Genomic DNA, 16,807 nt, shown 5'->3' with positions numbered 1-16,807 from the left:
TATTATGCGTACCCATACCATTATAATATTAGCTATTTCCTCCGTATTTTATTATAAGTTATTTTGATATTTTTACACATATTTAAAAATGTGGTAAATTTGTATTCGAAAAAAAAATTGTGAATGATTTTATAAAATTATTTTTTATTAATGATGTGAAAAAGATATTAAAATAATGGAAAGAAACAATAGTACTAAATGATAAAGATATGAAAAAAATTCATTAATGATGTAATAATATTGTAAAGCGACTTATAATTAAATCAAAACATTTTTTTCTTTCTAAAATGACTTATACTAAAATATGGAGGGAGTAGTATTTTATGGACTTTTTTTTAACATGGTTATGATGCAATGATGAACTCATAGATGAACATACTAAAGTGTATATTTTATAGTCTATTAAGGCTATTTTGGTTGGTAAGGAGTTTGTCTAAATCTAACAAAGGCGCGAGTTCAATTTCAATCGTTGATGGATAATTTGTAAGTATCTTTATATATACTATTGAGCTTTGAGGTGTGTTCCAACCCTGATGAATCCTGAAATCTAACTCAATTAAACTTTTTTCAATTATTTTTTTTTATTATTTGTCTTCTACCAAAAATATATATTATTTGTATTGTTGTTGATTTGTAAGATTTTTTTTTTTTTTTATAGTAATAAGAAAAGTTTTGACATGTTATATTATTTCAATATCAAGAGCATGCCTTTAAAATCTTTTGATTATTTTTTGTTACATTTAAAAATTTTGATTTGGTCGCAAGTTTAGTCCCTCTATTTTCATTCGTTTATGGAATTAATTTTCCTTTTAAGATCAATTTTTTAGTTTCTCATTCAAGATTTTAGAAACAAAAAGTATTTATGGACATACTCTTTATTGACATGACATAAAATCTGTATATTATAAATTGATTTGAATGATATCACATCACAATATTTTATGCCAGGTCAATAAAAAATTGCCACATCACTGTATTCTGATTTTTATTCCTAACCAAGGAACCAAAAACTTTTTGATTAAAAAAAGGACCAATTTTCCTAATGAAAATAAGTTAACCAAAATCGCAATTAATCGAAATCCCTTTTTAAAAGTGTGTTTTAGTGCCAATAATAAATTTGAATTGAGTTTCCACGTTCACTTTGCCCCATATCTTGCGTTCATATTTATTTTGATTTACTAGAAAAAAATTCAGATGAGTTGCATCTCAGTTGCCCTCCAGGTCTAGAAAATCATAAAGATTAAATGAGTTAAATCTTTACTCGTAAAGTCTTTACATAGTACACAAAATTTGAACCCACATCCATCTGTAATATGAATTGAATATTTATCAACCGAGTCAATCTTCATCGATCTTAATTCACATATTATAATGAAAATATAAATTAAATATTATAGAGACCAAAACCAAAGTAATTAGGGAGAAAAGTAAATGATTCTATTTTAATGGATCAAAGCTAAGAATTCTATTTTAAAAAATAATATTTTAAAACAAAAAAAAATTGGGAAAGAGTAAATTTTATTAATAATCGTGATACTAATTGTCATATTACAACTCTTAAGGTGGGATTCAAACTCTTTCATTTAGGGTTATAAAGTTACGTTCTAACTATTTAAAACCTCTTAAAATAAAAAATTAAAAGTTAAAACAATCACAAAATCATCATCATTTTTCCTGAAAACCGAAGAGTTAATAAAAAAATAGAAAATATCTTTCATATTACAGTTGTAACGTTATTATTTAGGTGCAAGTTTCACCTGTTCCAAGCAACCTATTTACCTGTATAATAGCTCATAGTATTATTTCATGTTTATAGGTGATTTTTTTTATTGCAAAGGTGGGTATAAAAAGAACCTTGTAAATAGATGGGCCGGCCCAAATAAAGTGGGGTCTACTCAAACAGGTTTTTGTCCTCTTTTAGAAACAGTTAAAACAGGTTTATAAATGACAAAAAATAAGCCTCTGAAAATCCAGCACACTCTCTTAACACTACATGAAATGAGATAATCAAAAACAAACTTCCAATCACACTCTTGGAATTAAGTGTTGTCTCTTCCTATCATAATTTTCTCATAAAATTTGTACTCATTTACATTCCATCTAAATAAAAAGGGAGAAAACATAGACATTGCTCTTTCCATAAACCAACCATAGTCCACAAGACTAGTATATCCTAAGAGCCTTAGTGAAAATTTCACTTGCTTAGAATTTTAGATTCAAAAGAAGCAAAAGCATTTTCACAAAATAATAGCTTATCATATTTTTGTTCTATTAAGAGTGAGCAAAGAAATTTAACAAATAAAAAAGGGTGGGAAAAAAATGATCAATTCACTTTGTGGAAGCTCAAATTCCCTCAAAGAAAAATGTCTTCAACCCAATTCTTCAAATCAAACAAATACACACTCAAAGAAAAATGCCACAAATTCTTGTGGTGATTTAGAGCAAATTAATGTTCTTACTCCACAAAGCCTAAACTTACCATCTCTCAAATTTGATTTAGATGGTGATGTGGAAGTCCAATCACCAGATAGTTCAATGTGGGAAGCATTTTTCAATGACCATTTAGATAATGATTTCATGATATCATCACCAATTAGAAACATTAACCCTAATTCACCTCAAGCTTCTACTTACAATAATTGTAACTATAACTATGCTCAAGGCATGCAAATTCAAAGCCTATCAGGTTGTTCACCACCTCGTTTTGCATCACAAATTGGTTCATTGAATAGTAATAACCAACAAAAAGGGAAAGGACTTAGTCCACTTCATAGAGTATTTAATTCACCAAATAATCAATATATGCAACATGTTGAGAATCTTTCATTGCCAGCTATTGAAGAGTTCTTGGAAGATTTTCAAGGTGATGTTGATCATTTTTCATCAACAAAGGTTTCTTCTGAATGTTTTGACATGGAAACTCCAATATCAACAATTTTGGATAGTTTAACAATGCAAAATTCTTCAAGCTATGGTGCTTCTGTTAATGAAGAATCCACTCTTTTACATGGTGGTAATTCTTCTTCTCAAATTTCTCAAGAGAGTGATATTTATCATCAAATGGGATCTATGGCTAGTGCTTCTCTTTCACAAGCTTTACAACAAGAAAGGTACCAAGAGAAACATCAAAAGATGCAAGCTCAACAACAGAGTCTAACAGTTCCTATTCAAATTGGAATTGAGCAGGTAATAAAATCTTTCCTTTGTCTTTGTTCACCTAAAATCTTAATTAATTCCAATTTGAAGTTTTTTATCCCATCCCTAACTGAATAAATTAACATAATCAATAGACAATCTATTATAAGATGTACATCCAAAAAGAGTTCGTAAGGTCATGCATAATAATGTCGTGTCTTCTATGTCTATGGACGTTGTATTTATGATATTGGTTATGTCATCCAGAAAGGATTACCAGCGCAGCTTATTGCCCGCCTGCCTTCGATTTTTGTAATAATTGTTTAATGCTTGATGTACATCTGAATAATCATGATCTAGAAAAATATAATTTTAAGCAATTTACTAGATTTCTTTTGAAGATTTATGAACTTAAAAGATATATATCTAATATATGTAGGAGCAAGACAGTGGACTTCAATTAGTGCACTTGCTTCTAGCATGTGCTGAAGCAGTGGCAAAAGGTGAATACATGCTAGCAAGAAGGTACCTACACCAGCTCAATAGAGTAGTAACACCACTAGGTGACTCCATGCAACGAGTAGCTTCATGTTTCACAGAATCTCTAAGTGCAAGACTTGCTGCAACCCTAACCACCAAGTCATCATCAACAAAAAAGTTAGCACCATCATCGTTATCATCGTCATCCTCATCATCATGTTTATCTACCTTCCCATCAAACCCTATGGAAGTCCTCAAGATATACCAAATTGTCTACCAAGCTTGCCCTTACATCAAATTCGCACACTTTACCGCTAACCAAGCCATTTTCGAGGCGTTTGAGGCTGAAGAGCGTGTCCATGTCATCGACCTTGATATCCTTCAAGGCTACCAATGGCCTGCATTCATGCAGGCATTGGCTGCACGGCCCGGAGGTGCTCCGTTCCTCCGGATCACTGGAGTAGGGCCGTGCATCGAATCAGTTAGGGAAACCGGACGATGCTTAACGGAATTAGCTCATTCTCTTCGTATCCCCTTTGAATTCCACCCTGTTGGAGAACAACTTGAAGATCTTAAACCACACATGTTTAACCGCCGTGTAGGCGAGGCTTTGGCGGTTAACACCGTTAACCGTCTCCACCGTGTTCCCGGGAATCATCTCGGGAACTTGTTGTCCATGATAAGAGACCAAGCACCAAACATAGTAACACTTGTAGAGCAAGAAGCAAGCCATAACGGACCGTACTTTTTGGGCCGATTTCTCGAGGCTTTGCATTACTACTCCGCAATTTTCGACTCCTTGGACGCCACTTTTCCTGTGGAATCAGCACCAAGGGCTAAGGTAGAGCAGTATATATTTGCACCGGAGATTCGGAACATCGTGGCATGTGAAGGTGAGGAAAGAATAGAGAGACATGAGAGGTTGGAGAAATGGAGGAAGATAATGGAAGGGAAAGGGTTCAAAGGAGTGCCTCTAAGTCCTAATGCAGTGACTCAGTCAAGAATATTATTGGGTTTGTATTCATGTGATGGTTATAGGTTAACTGAGGATAAAGGTTGTTTGTTGCTTGGGTGGCAAGACAGAGCCATTATCGCTGCTTCTGCATGGCGATGCTGAAAATTAGTTTCATATCTTTTAATTTATTTGTATTATGTATTTGATAATTATATATATTGTTGCTTATATATATGTTGTTTAATTTTATTATATGTCTTAAATTATATTATTATTGATCGATGGTAGGTACTAGGTAGGTTGGTATATGATGGGAAAATGAGAGTGGAAAATGCTTAAATTTGTTTAATTTATGTTAAATTGTAGAAAATGACAACCAGATTGATGCAAAAGTGCAACAAGTTTATTTGTCAATAGATTGATTTGGTTCTGATTAATTAGCAAAATATATAAATCCAATTTAGTCACTAATCAACTTTTTAAGTTTTCTCCTTCAAAAAAAAAAAGCTTTTTTAGTTATCTTTCAAAAAAAAAACTTTTTTAGTTCTAAAAAAATGTAGTTAAAATTCTCCATTAGAAGTGAACTACCAAATGAAATTATTTTCCCCGACCTCAACTATGGGAGGCATCATACTGGTGATTTCACACTTCAACCATTCGGGAACTTGCTCCATCAAACACATCACATCTCAGTTGACATCTACAAGAACAAATTTAAAATATTAGGATTACATATTGATTTTATCCTCTACCATGACACGTTATTTTAAATGACAGAGTTTAATTCCCATCTAAAATGTAAATTGATCATTAGTGCTATAGACGAAATTAGCAACTGCATCAAATCGTAACAAGTAAAAAAGTAGTAAGTTTTTCGTTCTCCTCATTCAACTTAATAATTAATAAGACTTATTTCAAAGGTTGAAAGTAAAATAGAATTGAATAAAATTGCAGGGTTGAGTTGCCCTACCCAATGTAAGATTTCAAACTTGAATTTCATTAACCAATTTAAGAAACAAGTGATCAGAACAGTTAAAGAACAAATATAATTTTGAGTTGTCAGTGCCTACTTTTAATCTACATATCATTCTTCAAGATTATCATTCAGATTAACCAATTGAAAACATAAACTAAGTGAAAAACTTTATTAATAAGATTCAACAAACAAGAAGAGGTTCATCTTGGAACCATAATAAATAAGTTTAGTTGCTCGTAGCAACATCAATCATAACAAAACAATAGAAAAACATACCTTAGAGAGAAGAAGAGAAGGAAGAAATCATGCCTTGAAGCTCTGATGCTTGACATTTTCCTTGAACCGTCGGTGTTTTGAATGAATAATAATAAGTGCAAGGGTCTCTATTTATAGAAAAGGATTACTTAGGTTTTAAGAGAAGAAATTTGTGCTTTTTGCACCAATCCAGCTTGCCAAATAAGCTGCAGGCAATTTCTGCCCACAACTAGGCGCAGATGGCACCTACCAGGGCACAAATAGCGTCTGAGGAAGTAGCAACACTGCCTCATGCGGAAATGGCACATGGCCAGGAACAAATGGCGTTTGAGGCAGCCCCTGAGGTGCAAAATCTTGCGTTTATCTCCCGTTTTCAATCAGTCATCCGTCAGGACACTCCTACGAACTTGAACTGAATATTCTTCACTTTATATTGTCTTAAAAAACCTTCTAAGAACACTTGATTTCGATATTCATATCCTTGATCCTTCACGCGATGTCTTTATTCGTCAATTTACATGATTTCTCACTTCAAAAATTGTACTTGCAAAAAGCACAATAAGGGATACTATGACTAAGTATCGTATTCTAGGGTTTATATTGATTATTGGATGCCTTGAGAATGATCTCAAGAGTATTTATAGCCTGCTATGGGCTTGGGTTTCAGTTGCTTGGCTCCCAAGCAATAAGGGTATTTATGTATTTTAGGCAGTTTCTGGAAGCTAAGGAAGGCGGCGTCCTAAGGAGGACGTGCATGGACCTCAATAGCCTTTCTGGAGGGCATCTGAGCCCTTTTGGAGGACATCTGGGTCCTTCTAGAGGGCGTCTAAGCCCTTATAGAGGACTTCTAAGCCTTTAGGAATATTATGACGGTTCACAGCCCCCCTAAGCACTGTTGGAACAAAATGTGTTTTACCCTTTGAAAGTTTTGATGATAACAAGATATTAAAAATTATCAATTGGATATGTTGTTGGAACAAAATGTGTTTAACATTACCCTCTGAGAGTTTTGATGATAACAAGGTATTAAAAATTGTCAATTGAATATGCTAATATTTGTTCAAGTGTACAGGACCATAGACAAAAATTTGACATCTTAAAAAGGTTCTGGATGAACAATAGAGAGCAATGAAATCAACAAGCTTAAAGCGTCTAAAGAGAACTGCTCCTGAAGTCAAAGTGCTCCTGAAGACAAAGTGCTTCTGAAGTGGTGACGTCATCAGAAGCAAGTTTATCAGAAACAAGTTCATCAGAAGCTGAAAATCACCAGAAGCTCTATTTCATCAGGAGATGCAAAACTTAAAGCTTCAAAGGTTGTTCAAGGGATTTAATATCGTCTAAGCATTGCAGAAGACTGGAAGAGTGAAGCAACGACTATTTTGAAAGGATTTAAAGGCATTGTATGCTTGTTCTTCAAGGAGCATTGACAAAGTACAATTGTACGAAGTGTACAACCACTACCTCCACTACTCAGTTTTTGTCTCTGCTACAAGACAAGAAAAACATCTCTGCCTGCAATGATGTTCCTTCACAATGGGAATGGATTTGAATTTGATCCTTTATAGGACAATAACCATATCAGGCAAAAGATCGTTGGTGATTGATCAAAGCTTCAAACGACTCTATTTTGATATGTTGGCAATTCACATTGTCTCTTTCACACCTCTATATAAAGGAGTGAAGACTTAGAGTTTTGAACAAAACAATACCAAGAATTACAAGTGTCAAAACTCTGCTGAAGTCTCTTGATTGTGTTCAGGAGCATAGGAAGACTCTTGCAGTTGTGCTTGAGCATTTGAAGTCTCTTGCTAGTTTTAGCAAAGAGCAGCTGTAATCAGATACTACATAGTGAACTCTCCTTGGAAGTGCAAGGGGGACATGACTGACTTCCGGTTTGTGGAAAGAACCTGTATAATCGATTTGTGTCTTTCTTCTTTCTCTCTCTGTTTTATCCGCTGCTATTTAGTTATGGAAATCACTTCAGAAGCAAAACTTTATTTGCTTCTGATCAGTGTTTTCAGCTTAGGAGAAAACGAAGAAAAGCTAACACCATCCCCCCCCCCCCCCCCTTCTTGTGTTTTTCTCATCTTCAAACACGAGTCTTGGGACAAGGCGAAGTGATGAAAAATGCGGGATTGGCCCTGCTGGAGAGTACCCAAGTTTTTAGCGGAAGTATTGACGGTTCACAGCCCCCAAGCACGAGTCTTGGGACAAGGCGAAGTGATTGTCTTGCTTTAAAATCTTGGTTATAACAAGTATTATTTTGTTTTGAAGGATCCTTTTAGGGCGATCTTAAAGTATCCTGGAGGGGTATATGTGTCATCGGAATACGTGTTATATGGTCCATATAGCCCCCCAAGCATGAGTCTTGAGAACAAGGCGATATGGTTTGTAAAGGCGTGACATAAGTTGGTGCTTCTCTTTTGTGAATTTCACTCATCCTTTATTTGCAAGGAATTTTGTTAGAACTCTGAGATTGGTAGCTTACTCTTTTTTCGTGGTTGCCCCAAGCATTTGTTTAAACTTGGTATTTACTAAGCGCGAATTGATGGGCTAACTCGGCGACCTTAGTCGTTTCCGGGATGTCGAACCTTGCCAGAGCCTTTAATAAGGTTGACGTTTAGGGCGCTTATGTCGATTTATAGATTCCGTTGATGTTGAACCCCGCCAGAGCCTTTCATAAGGTTGACGTTTAGGGCGCTTATGTCGATTTGTAGATTCCGTTGATGTCGAACTTGGACAAAATAACAAACTGAAATGGTAAAGTATCTGTAGAGATTAAGGCGGCTCATTAAAAACCTGCAAAACAAATCTCAAAGGTCGAAAAAGTTGTTTTAGAATATAATTTCGCGTTTCATCTTTATGTTTTCAATGGCGGGACTGTTGCTTCCATGATCTTTTAATTATGGCGTGTCGATTGGCGAGTTCTCTCCTTTCATTCATCTTGCCCTGGGCTTGTTAGTATCCCAACCTTGATTTATTCGAAATATAACAATTCTTCCAAACTTTCAAAGTAATCAGTATCATAAATAAACGAGTCTTTAATCATATGCAATCATATTCAATGGGAACTAACTATTCTTTGTCTTCTTTTATTTAGCTCGCCTATACTTTGTACTTCTCTTCCTTTTCCTCTTCATTCTTCTAGAATTAGATTAAATATCTTATGCAACTTTTCACTCTTTTTTTGTTCTTCTACTATTACATCCGAACTAACTTACTCTCTCTGTTATTCTTTATGTCTTTACTTCATCCTATGAAGTTGGAACTATGTTTTCTGCTCAACTGTATTCTTCTATATGGGTCTAGTGCTAATTAATCTATTATGTCTATTTTTACTAAGCAGTTAGTTCAGTTCGCAAAGTAAATGGTACATAGGAGAGGTTTCCAGGAAAGAGAAGTGGGTCACTTGGCTCTTAAATACCAAAGCTTTCCTCGTCAGAATCCCTCATATGTGACCTTTAACAATACTACACTTCACTTCTGCCACGGGGTACCTAGAGTAGTTAAATAATTTTCCTAATGATAGAATTTACTTTACAATGTAAATATAATTATAAAATTGTACTCCCTTCTATTAGATTGAAACTAATTTTTCCGTTTAGTTATGTTGTTTTCTACTTGTCTTCCTTCGCCTATTGACTACAAACTAACCCGCCCGCTCAACTGTCTAATGGTATACTCCTATTTAGGAAAATATTTTTAGTTTAAAATCCATATACTTGTCTTGATAAATTGACTATGTTATGATCAGCCATCTACATAAAGCATATATTTATACTATAATAGGAATTCATGTAAGGCATATTATGTACAATATAATCAAGTTCAAACAATAACACACTTTATATTATTTATCGATTATGATCATAACATGAATATACAGTATATGCATGTATCCATTAGCTAATCACTTTAATAACATAAAATAGCCAATGATGATGTAAAACAAAAGATGGCATACGTGTATAGATACAAAACCACAATCAATTCAATTTATATGATTCATATCTCCTTATAACATAAAACAAATTAATAGAACGATTATATAGAAGTACCAAACAAAACCTGGGAACGCAAAGTAATTAAAAGGCTAACACCGTAGATGTCCCACCGTAAATCGCCGATAATTGTAAAGATCATATTACGTGTTCATCAAATTGAAACAGAGACCATGCATGAATCTCTTTTAGATATAAGGATAGGGATTAACCGATAACAAAATTAGAAAGACAGAACCTGATGTGATATCATGATCCCTCCGCCACCGATGCTCGGAGTTTTGACAGCTGCCTTTGTCGTATTCTTGGGTAGAGGACAGATGAATAATGACGAGGTTGAGAGGAATCTCGGTATTTTATGACTGTCATAGCATGTTGATCGATGTTGGTTTGGTCTTCGCCGGTCATCTTCTTTCGAGATCGCCGGGAAGGTTTTCAGATTTGTGAGTGTGGTCTAGGTTAGTTTTACCGTTTCCCACGGACTGCGCCAACTGTACTTGCAAAAAGCACAACAAGGAATACCAGGGCTAAGTATCGTATTCTAGGGTTTAGATTGATTATTGGATGCCTTGAGAATGATCTCAAGAGTAGTATTTATAGCCTGCTATGGGCTTGGGTTTCGGTTGCTTGGCTCCCAAGCAAAAAGGGTATTTATGTATTTTAGGCGGTTTCTGCAAGCTTCTGGAAGCTAAGGAAGGCGGCGTCCTAAGGAGGACGCGCCTGGCCTCAATAGCCCTTCTGGAGGGCGTCTGAGCCATTATAGAGGGCTTCTAAGCCTTTAGGAATATTATGATGGTTCGAACACCTACGGTGTTGCATGATCTTGGATAAAAGTGAATTACCGACTCGAGTGAAAACAATACAATATGTTCCTAAAAACATTGACAACTTCTCTATCTATCAACTTATTTGTCTTCAAATTCTAACAAAAGTACTATAAATATAGTAAAAAATGTCATATAATGCTTCGTCATCAAGTACCAGCGTTATTAATAATTCATCACCCTTCCCTAGTATTCAAAAAATAAACTTCCTGGTCTATAGTATCATTATGTCATTTGTAAAAAATAAAGATTAATTATATGTTAGATCAAATGCGACGTTTTGGAACAAAATAAGTTTTAACAATGTCTATATAGTTTTGATGATAACAAGGTATTAAAATATCAATTGGATATATTAATATTTGTTCAAGTGTGCAGGACCATAGACAAAAATTTATAATGTCTTAATCATGTATTGATTTTGAAAGAACAAATGTAGAGAAAAGAATTTTCAAGAGAAGTTAAGTATCAAGCCAGAATCTGAAGGAGTCAGACTCTGAAGGCAAGCCATAATCTAAAGAAGTCAGACTCTGAAGGCAACCCATAAGCTGGAACACTCAGACTCTGGATAGCTGAAGACTAATAGTGTAGAAGTATATGCAAGTCCATGTTATGGATGTTATGAAGTTTCAAAGATTCAATGGATGTCATTATCAATGAAGGACATTGAAGGACAACATCAAGACCAGTATCTCCAACATCCTATGCGCATTTGTACAAAGCTACAAATGTGTCTCTTTAGAAAAGAACGATTAATTCTTTATCAAAGAAAGGTTTCAAATTCATTTCTTGATAGGACATTAACCAAATCAAGCAGCAAATCAATGATGTTTGATCAAGTTTCTCTAACGACTCTAATGATGCGTTGGCACTCTTCAACCTCTCTTTTTTCTACAACCTCAATATAAAGGATTGAAGACTTGAAGAATAAATAAGACTTTGCAATTTTTCATAGTGCCATTACACTGTCAAAATCTAATACTCATCAAACACTTAGAATTTCTTATCAACTTTCACATTTTAGAAATTTATAAGTCTTAGAGTCTGAACTCTGTTGTATTTTATGAACATCACTGATTGTATATCAAGTGTTCAATTCAAACAATATTTTTTTGTAATCTTTGTTTATAATAAGTATCTTGCTTGTGTGCTTGAGCAATTGTAATCTTGAGTGATTATAGTGAAAAGTCTCTTGTAGGTGACAAGGGGACTTGACTACATCCAGATTGTGGAATGAACCAGGATAATTGTTGTGTCTTGCTCTTATCTCTCTATTTATCTATTTACATCCGCTACACTTGACTTTGAACATTGATCCAGATTCTGAACTCTATCGGAAGCCAAACTTCTGACTTTGTTAAAAAGAAAAAAAAGCTAACACAATTCAACCCCCTTTTCTTGTGTTTTTCTTACCTTCAGTTGGCATCAAAGCACCTTGTATGTTGTTCTATTCCAAACAATTAACATTGTGACAAAACAGATCACAAGAAAAAATATCTACTGGTGGTGGAACTTCTGAAATCCAAGAGTTTAGAAATGTTTCATATGACTATGGTACTGGTGACAAGAAATCTCATGCCCCTAGACCTCCAATGTTTACTAGAGATCCTACAAAGTTTTCTTGGTGGAAAAGTAAGATGTATAGTCATATCATTGGTGTTGAAGATGAACTTTGGAACATCATTGAAGATGGTATAGACATTCCAGTACATGAAGAAGGAGTGGCAAATAGAAAAAAACACTCACTGAGGCTAAAAAAAAGGATCTACACAAAGCATCATAAAGTGAGAATAATCACGAATGATCTGTTGCTTGATTTGGTTATTGTCTTAAGAGGGAAGAATTTCAAATTCATTCCTTGAATAATGTACTACTGCAAACATGAGGAGTGGAGTAGTGGAGTAATGGTTGTACAATTGTACTATGTTCTTTTTCTGCGCTCTTCAGTGGATAAGCATTCAATGCCTTCTAATTCCTCATAAATAGTCGTTGCTCCAGGCTTCCATTCCTTCTACAATGATATGAATTCAGAATAACAACTTTTAACTAACTCCAGCTTTCAGTCTTCAGACTATGATGAACTCCAGCTTCTAAGGCTCTTCAGACTCTCTGATGACATCAGCTTCTTGCATTCAGCTTCTGATGGTCTTTAGAATCTCTTTGTCTTCATACTCTGTCTTGCAACATAAGCTTCTTTTGTAAATTTCATAGCTCTCATTTGTTCTTTCAGAACCAATACTTGAGTTTAAGACTTATAAATTTTTGTATATGATCCTACACATTTGAACAAATATTATCATATCCAATTGACATTTTAATACCTTGTTATCATTAAAACTTAAGGTGGTAATGTTAAACACATAATGTTCCAAAAAATTTATCTTGTTAAAAGGAGCTAAAGACTTAAAGAAAAATAACAAGACTCTGCTATTTTTATTGTGCCCTTACTCTGTCAAATCAAAAAGCGCATAAAACACTTAAGATTTTCTTATCAAAGTTTGTATATCTTAGAAATGCTAAGTATTAGAGTTTGTTATGTTTGTATTGTTTACACTTATGATTGTTTATAAGTGTATGAACAAATTTGTTTATTTTTAAACATTTAGAAGTCTCTTTCATTTGTGATTGAGCATCGAAAGTCTCTTGCTTGTGTGTTTTAGCATTCGTAAGTCTCTTGGTTGTGTCCTTGATCATTTCTAATCTTGTGTGATTACAGTGAAACTCCCTTGGAAGTGCACTACTCCAGGATTGTAGGAGGAACTAGTATAATTTTTTGTGTATGCTTTATATCTCTCTCTGTTTTATCTTTATATTTACCTTACTCTGCTGCAATTAGATCTTGAGTACCCCTAAGTAATTGTACCTGATTCAGACTCTGAACTCGTTAAGACTCTGACCAATGCAAACACTTAGAAAAGTTTTTAAAAAAGTCAACATAATTTTAGCCCCCCCCCCCCCCCCCCCCCCCCCCCCCCCCCCCCCCCCCCCCCCCCCCCACTTTGCAACTGACAGCCAGAGGGTAATGAACCCAAACCTCCAAGAGATTAAGACCCCACATGCACCAACCCGTATGATCAGTAGGTGCAACTTGACAGCTGGTAGGTAGTAAAACCCGACTAAGTCATCACATACATATAAGACGTTGAAAACTAGATAATGTTTGACCAATAATTAAGTCCAACAAATGAATAGAGAGGATTCTAAGAATTCTAACCGCCGCTAACATTCTGCAATCAAAAACCAAGTTAACTGATAAACTCTTGCTCTGCTGCAACCAATATATTAGAAAAATATTCTACCAATAATATATATATATATATATATATATATATATATATATATATATATATATTTGAAAATTAATATGTAATGTATATATAAATCATTATCTATGTATACTTTTAATTATTTTTTAAAATTTCTCTTATGAATTAAAATATCTAAATTTGAGTAAAAAAATTAATAATCTTTTAATGATATAAAATTCATAAAAAATAAAATATTTTAATTTCGTTAATGAAAGCATCCGTTGCAAAAAAAAAAAAAAAATCTTAGTTTTTTTAACTTATATGATATAATTTTTGTTTCCCTCAAAAAAAAAAATGATATAATTTTTGTTACCAACTTAATCCTATTTTTTGACCAACTTTTTTTTAAGGAATGTTTTGACCAACTTAATTGTGTTCATAATGACATAAATAATTTGATAAAAAATAAGAATCTAAATAATTTATTATTTTTCTATATATTTATTACTTTCCATCAAAGTGATATTTCAAATTCATTAATGTAGGAAAAATAAAGTACTACTATTATTATTGTTAAAGTTGACCATGTTTATTATTATACTTGAATTGACTAAATGGTAATTTTTTAAGAAAATTTAATTACAAAACACCTTTTCGATTCACTTTATTTAATAATTATACCCCTGGTATAAATATATAAAATGCTAACTGTGTTGAAGAAGAGAGACGTGGTATGCCCAATTACATTTCTATAGTCAGTTATTGGTTGTTTTCTGTTTGTTTTTCTTCTGAGTCTACTCCCCATCTTTTTGTAATTTTTTTACCCTTTTTCTTAATAAAATTCTTAGAGATTGACGGTACATGATGTAGGTTTCTCGGGGTACCAACCTAGTTAGGATGTCGATGATGCCTCTTAAAGTATGTCCTTTGTCTTTGCTTATAAAAAGAAGAAGGGAGACATAATTTTATTTGTCTAGTAGAATAGCATTTAGGATAAAATCTAGTAGATTTCAAAATGTTGAAAGGAGGCTTCACTGCATAAACAAAAAGAAATGAATTGTAAGTAACATAATTTGGTACTAACCTCTTTGCTAGCACGTCATAAAAAAAAAAAAAATAATCATCACAACCCAGAAATCCAGTTTTCCCTTACACCAATAAATGCATTATATGTAATCAAATTGGGTTTACGGTCCTATTTCTCAAGGACATGGACAGTTTCCTCTGGAAAAAGGAAGTGATTGTGGTCATGATGACTAGCTTGAGCCTAAAACCCAATTTAATTAACTATATAATGCATTATTAATACAGGATAAAGGAAAACAAGATTGTGAGATAGTTTTAGTTTTTTTTTTTTATGAATTGAAAGCCAACAGGTTCATGCTTAAACTTGTTACATACAATTCATTTCTTTCAACTTGTGCCTCATAGAGCTTGAGGGAAGTGGGGCCAAATTTGTCGAGGGAGATGGAAGAGAAGAAAATTTGTTCACAAGACTCGAGTGATTAGTTTTTGCAGTGGCGCAAGGAAGATACTCAGTTTACACAACAATAAAAAAGATTACGACCTAAATATTTGGTTATGGAGTTCGGTTTTGTGCATATGCCTCAGGTAACTAAAATAAAAATTTTACGTTTACCACACACATACACACACATATAGACTGTTAGTTTAAAACCCGCCTAAAAAAGGAAATTAGCAACCTACACCCACTTAGTTTAGACTAAAAAACCAATTTTCTCTATCTTAGATCAGTTGAAATTAAAGGACAGTGTAGTCATTTAACTTTATGTTTGAAATCAAAACAAAAAATATATAACCTAATAATTACCAAAATGGTTACGTGTTTATTTTTTTAAGTTGCCATGAATGATGAACTGCATTTTTTTTACGTGAAGAATTAAGAAAACTTCACATAATTTTTACAAAAACTTAAAAAATAGTCTTAATGAAAACTAGTGGATTTTTTTTTGTCAATACAAAATAGTGTGTTTTACTAGTCAGAAAAAATAAGTCGCTTAGGCAAAAATAAATCAAAGAAACTTCACTGGTTTGTAATCTTTACTTCATAAAACATCTAACTTAGGATATTAGCTTTTTTTTCTGTCACTTTCAATTAATTGGTTTTTAGGTGGGTGTAAATAGCTAGTAGTCACTTTCAATTAATTATTTTAAGGTGGGTGTAAATAGATATTAGTGTTTTGTGTCACTTTCAATTAATTGTATTTTAAGTGGGTGTAAATAGCTAGTAATCATTTCAATTAATGGTTTTTAGGTGGGTGTAAATAATTTTATAAAATTATAAAAATTTGATGTAAATTATCAAGTGAGCGTAGGTTGTTAACTTACTCCTTAATAGTTTTAGGTAGGTGTAGATTGTTAATCTGTTTAGTGTTTTTATGTGAGTGTAAATTAACACTTCATATGTGTGTGTGTGAACGTCTAATATAGACCCGGACTAAATGTAGACCTCACTACTTTTAATAAAATTTATATTTATTCCCTATTTTTTATTATACTAAATTCACTTCTGCGTTAAAAATGTTAAAGGTTTATCTTTGGATCATTTTTTAGAGGTCCATATTAGATTGTCCATATATATATATATATATATAATCTAATATGGACCTTTATAAAATGATCCGATGGTTGACCCTTACATTTTTAATATGAAATGAATTTTATAATAATAAAATAATAGAATAGATATAATATTTTATTATATTTTTGAAAAATAGCGTGAGATGCCACCTTTAGAGCCACTATATATACTAGTGAAAAGACGGGTACTCAAGTGCCCGTCTTTCCGCTCTTTTATATGAAATTTTGATCTAGATTAAAATTATAATTATAATTAGTACAAATTTTTGAGACTTTCAAATTTTAATAAACCCAATAAACCATGTTTATCTTTTTCAATAACAACATAAATT

General features: G+C 33.2%; 1 protein-coding gene across 1 annotated transcript; it reads left to right on the top strand.

Annotated features, from left to right (window-relative positions):
* Window positions 1-2,319: 2,319 nt before the first annotated feature.
* LOC11438339 (GRAS family protein RAM1-like) lies at window positions 2,320-4,732 on the top strand. Its single transcript, XM_003622047.3, has 2 exons — window positions 2,320-3,186; window positions 3,575-4,732. The coding sequence occupies exons 1-2, from the start codon at window positions 2,320-2,322 to the stop codon at window positions 4,730-4,732; spliced, it is 2,025 nt and encodes a 674-aa protein (XP_003622095.1).
* The last annotated feature ends 12,075 nt before the right edge of the window (window positions 4,733-16,807 follow it).

Source organism: Medicago truncatula, chromosome 7 (genome assembly GCF_003473485.1).
Source record: "Medicago truncatula cultivar Jemalong A17 chromosome 7, MtrunA17r5.0-ANR, whole genome shotgun sequence".
Taxonomy (NCBI): Eukaryota; Viridiplantae; Streptophyta; class Magnoliopsida; order Fabales; family Fabaceae; genus Medicago; species Medicago truncatula.
This window is presented reverse-complemented; position numbering and strand designations above follow the sequence as displayed.

Excerpts from the sequence above, each read along its gene's own strand:
- LOC11438339 (XM_003622047.3), top strand. The coding sequence starts at position 2,320 with ATGATCAATTCACTTTGTGGAAGCTCAAATTCCCTCAAAGAAAAATGT. Across the intron at positions 3,187-3,574 it reads TTCAAATTGGAATTGAGCAG|GAGCAAGACAGTGGACTTCA; the intron begins GTAATAAAATCT and ends TAATATATGTAG.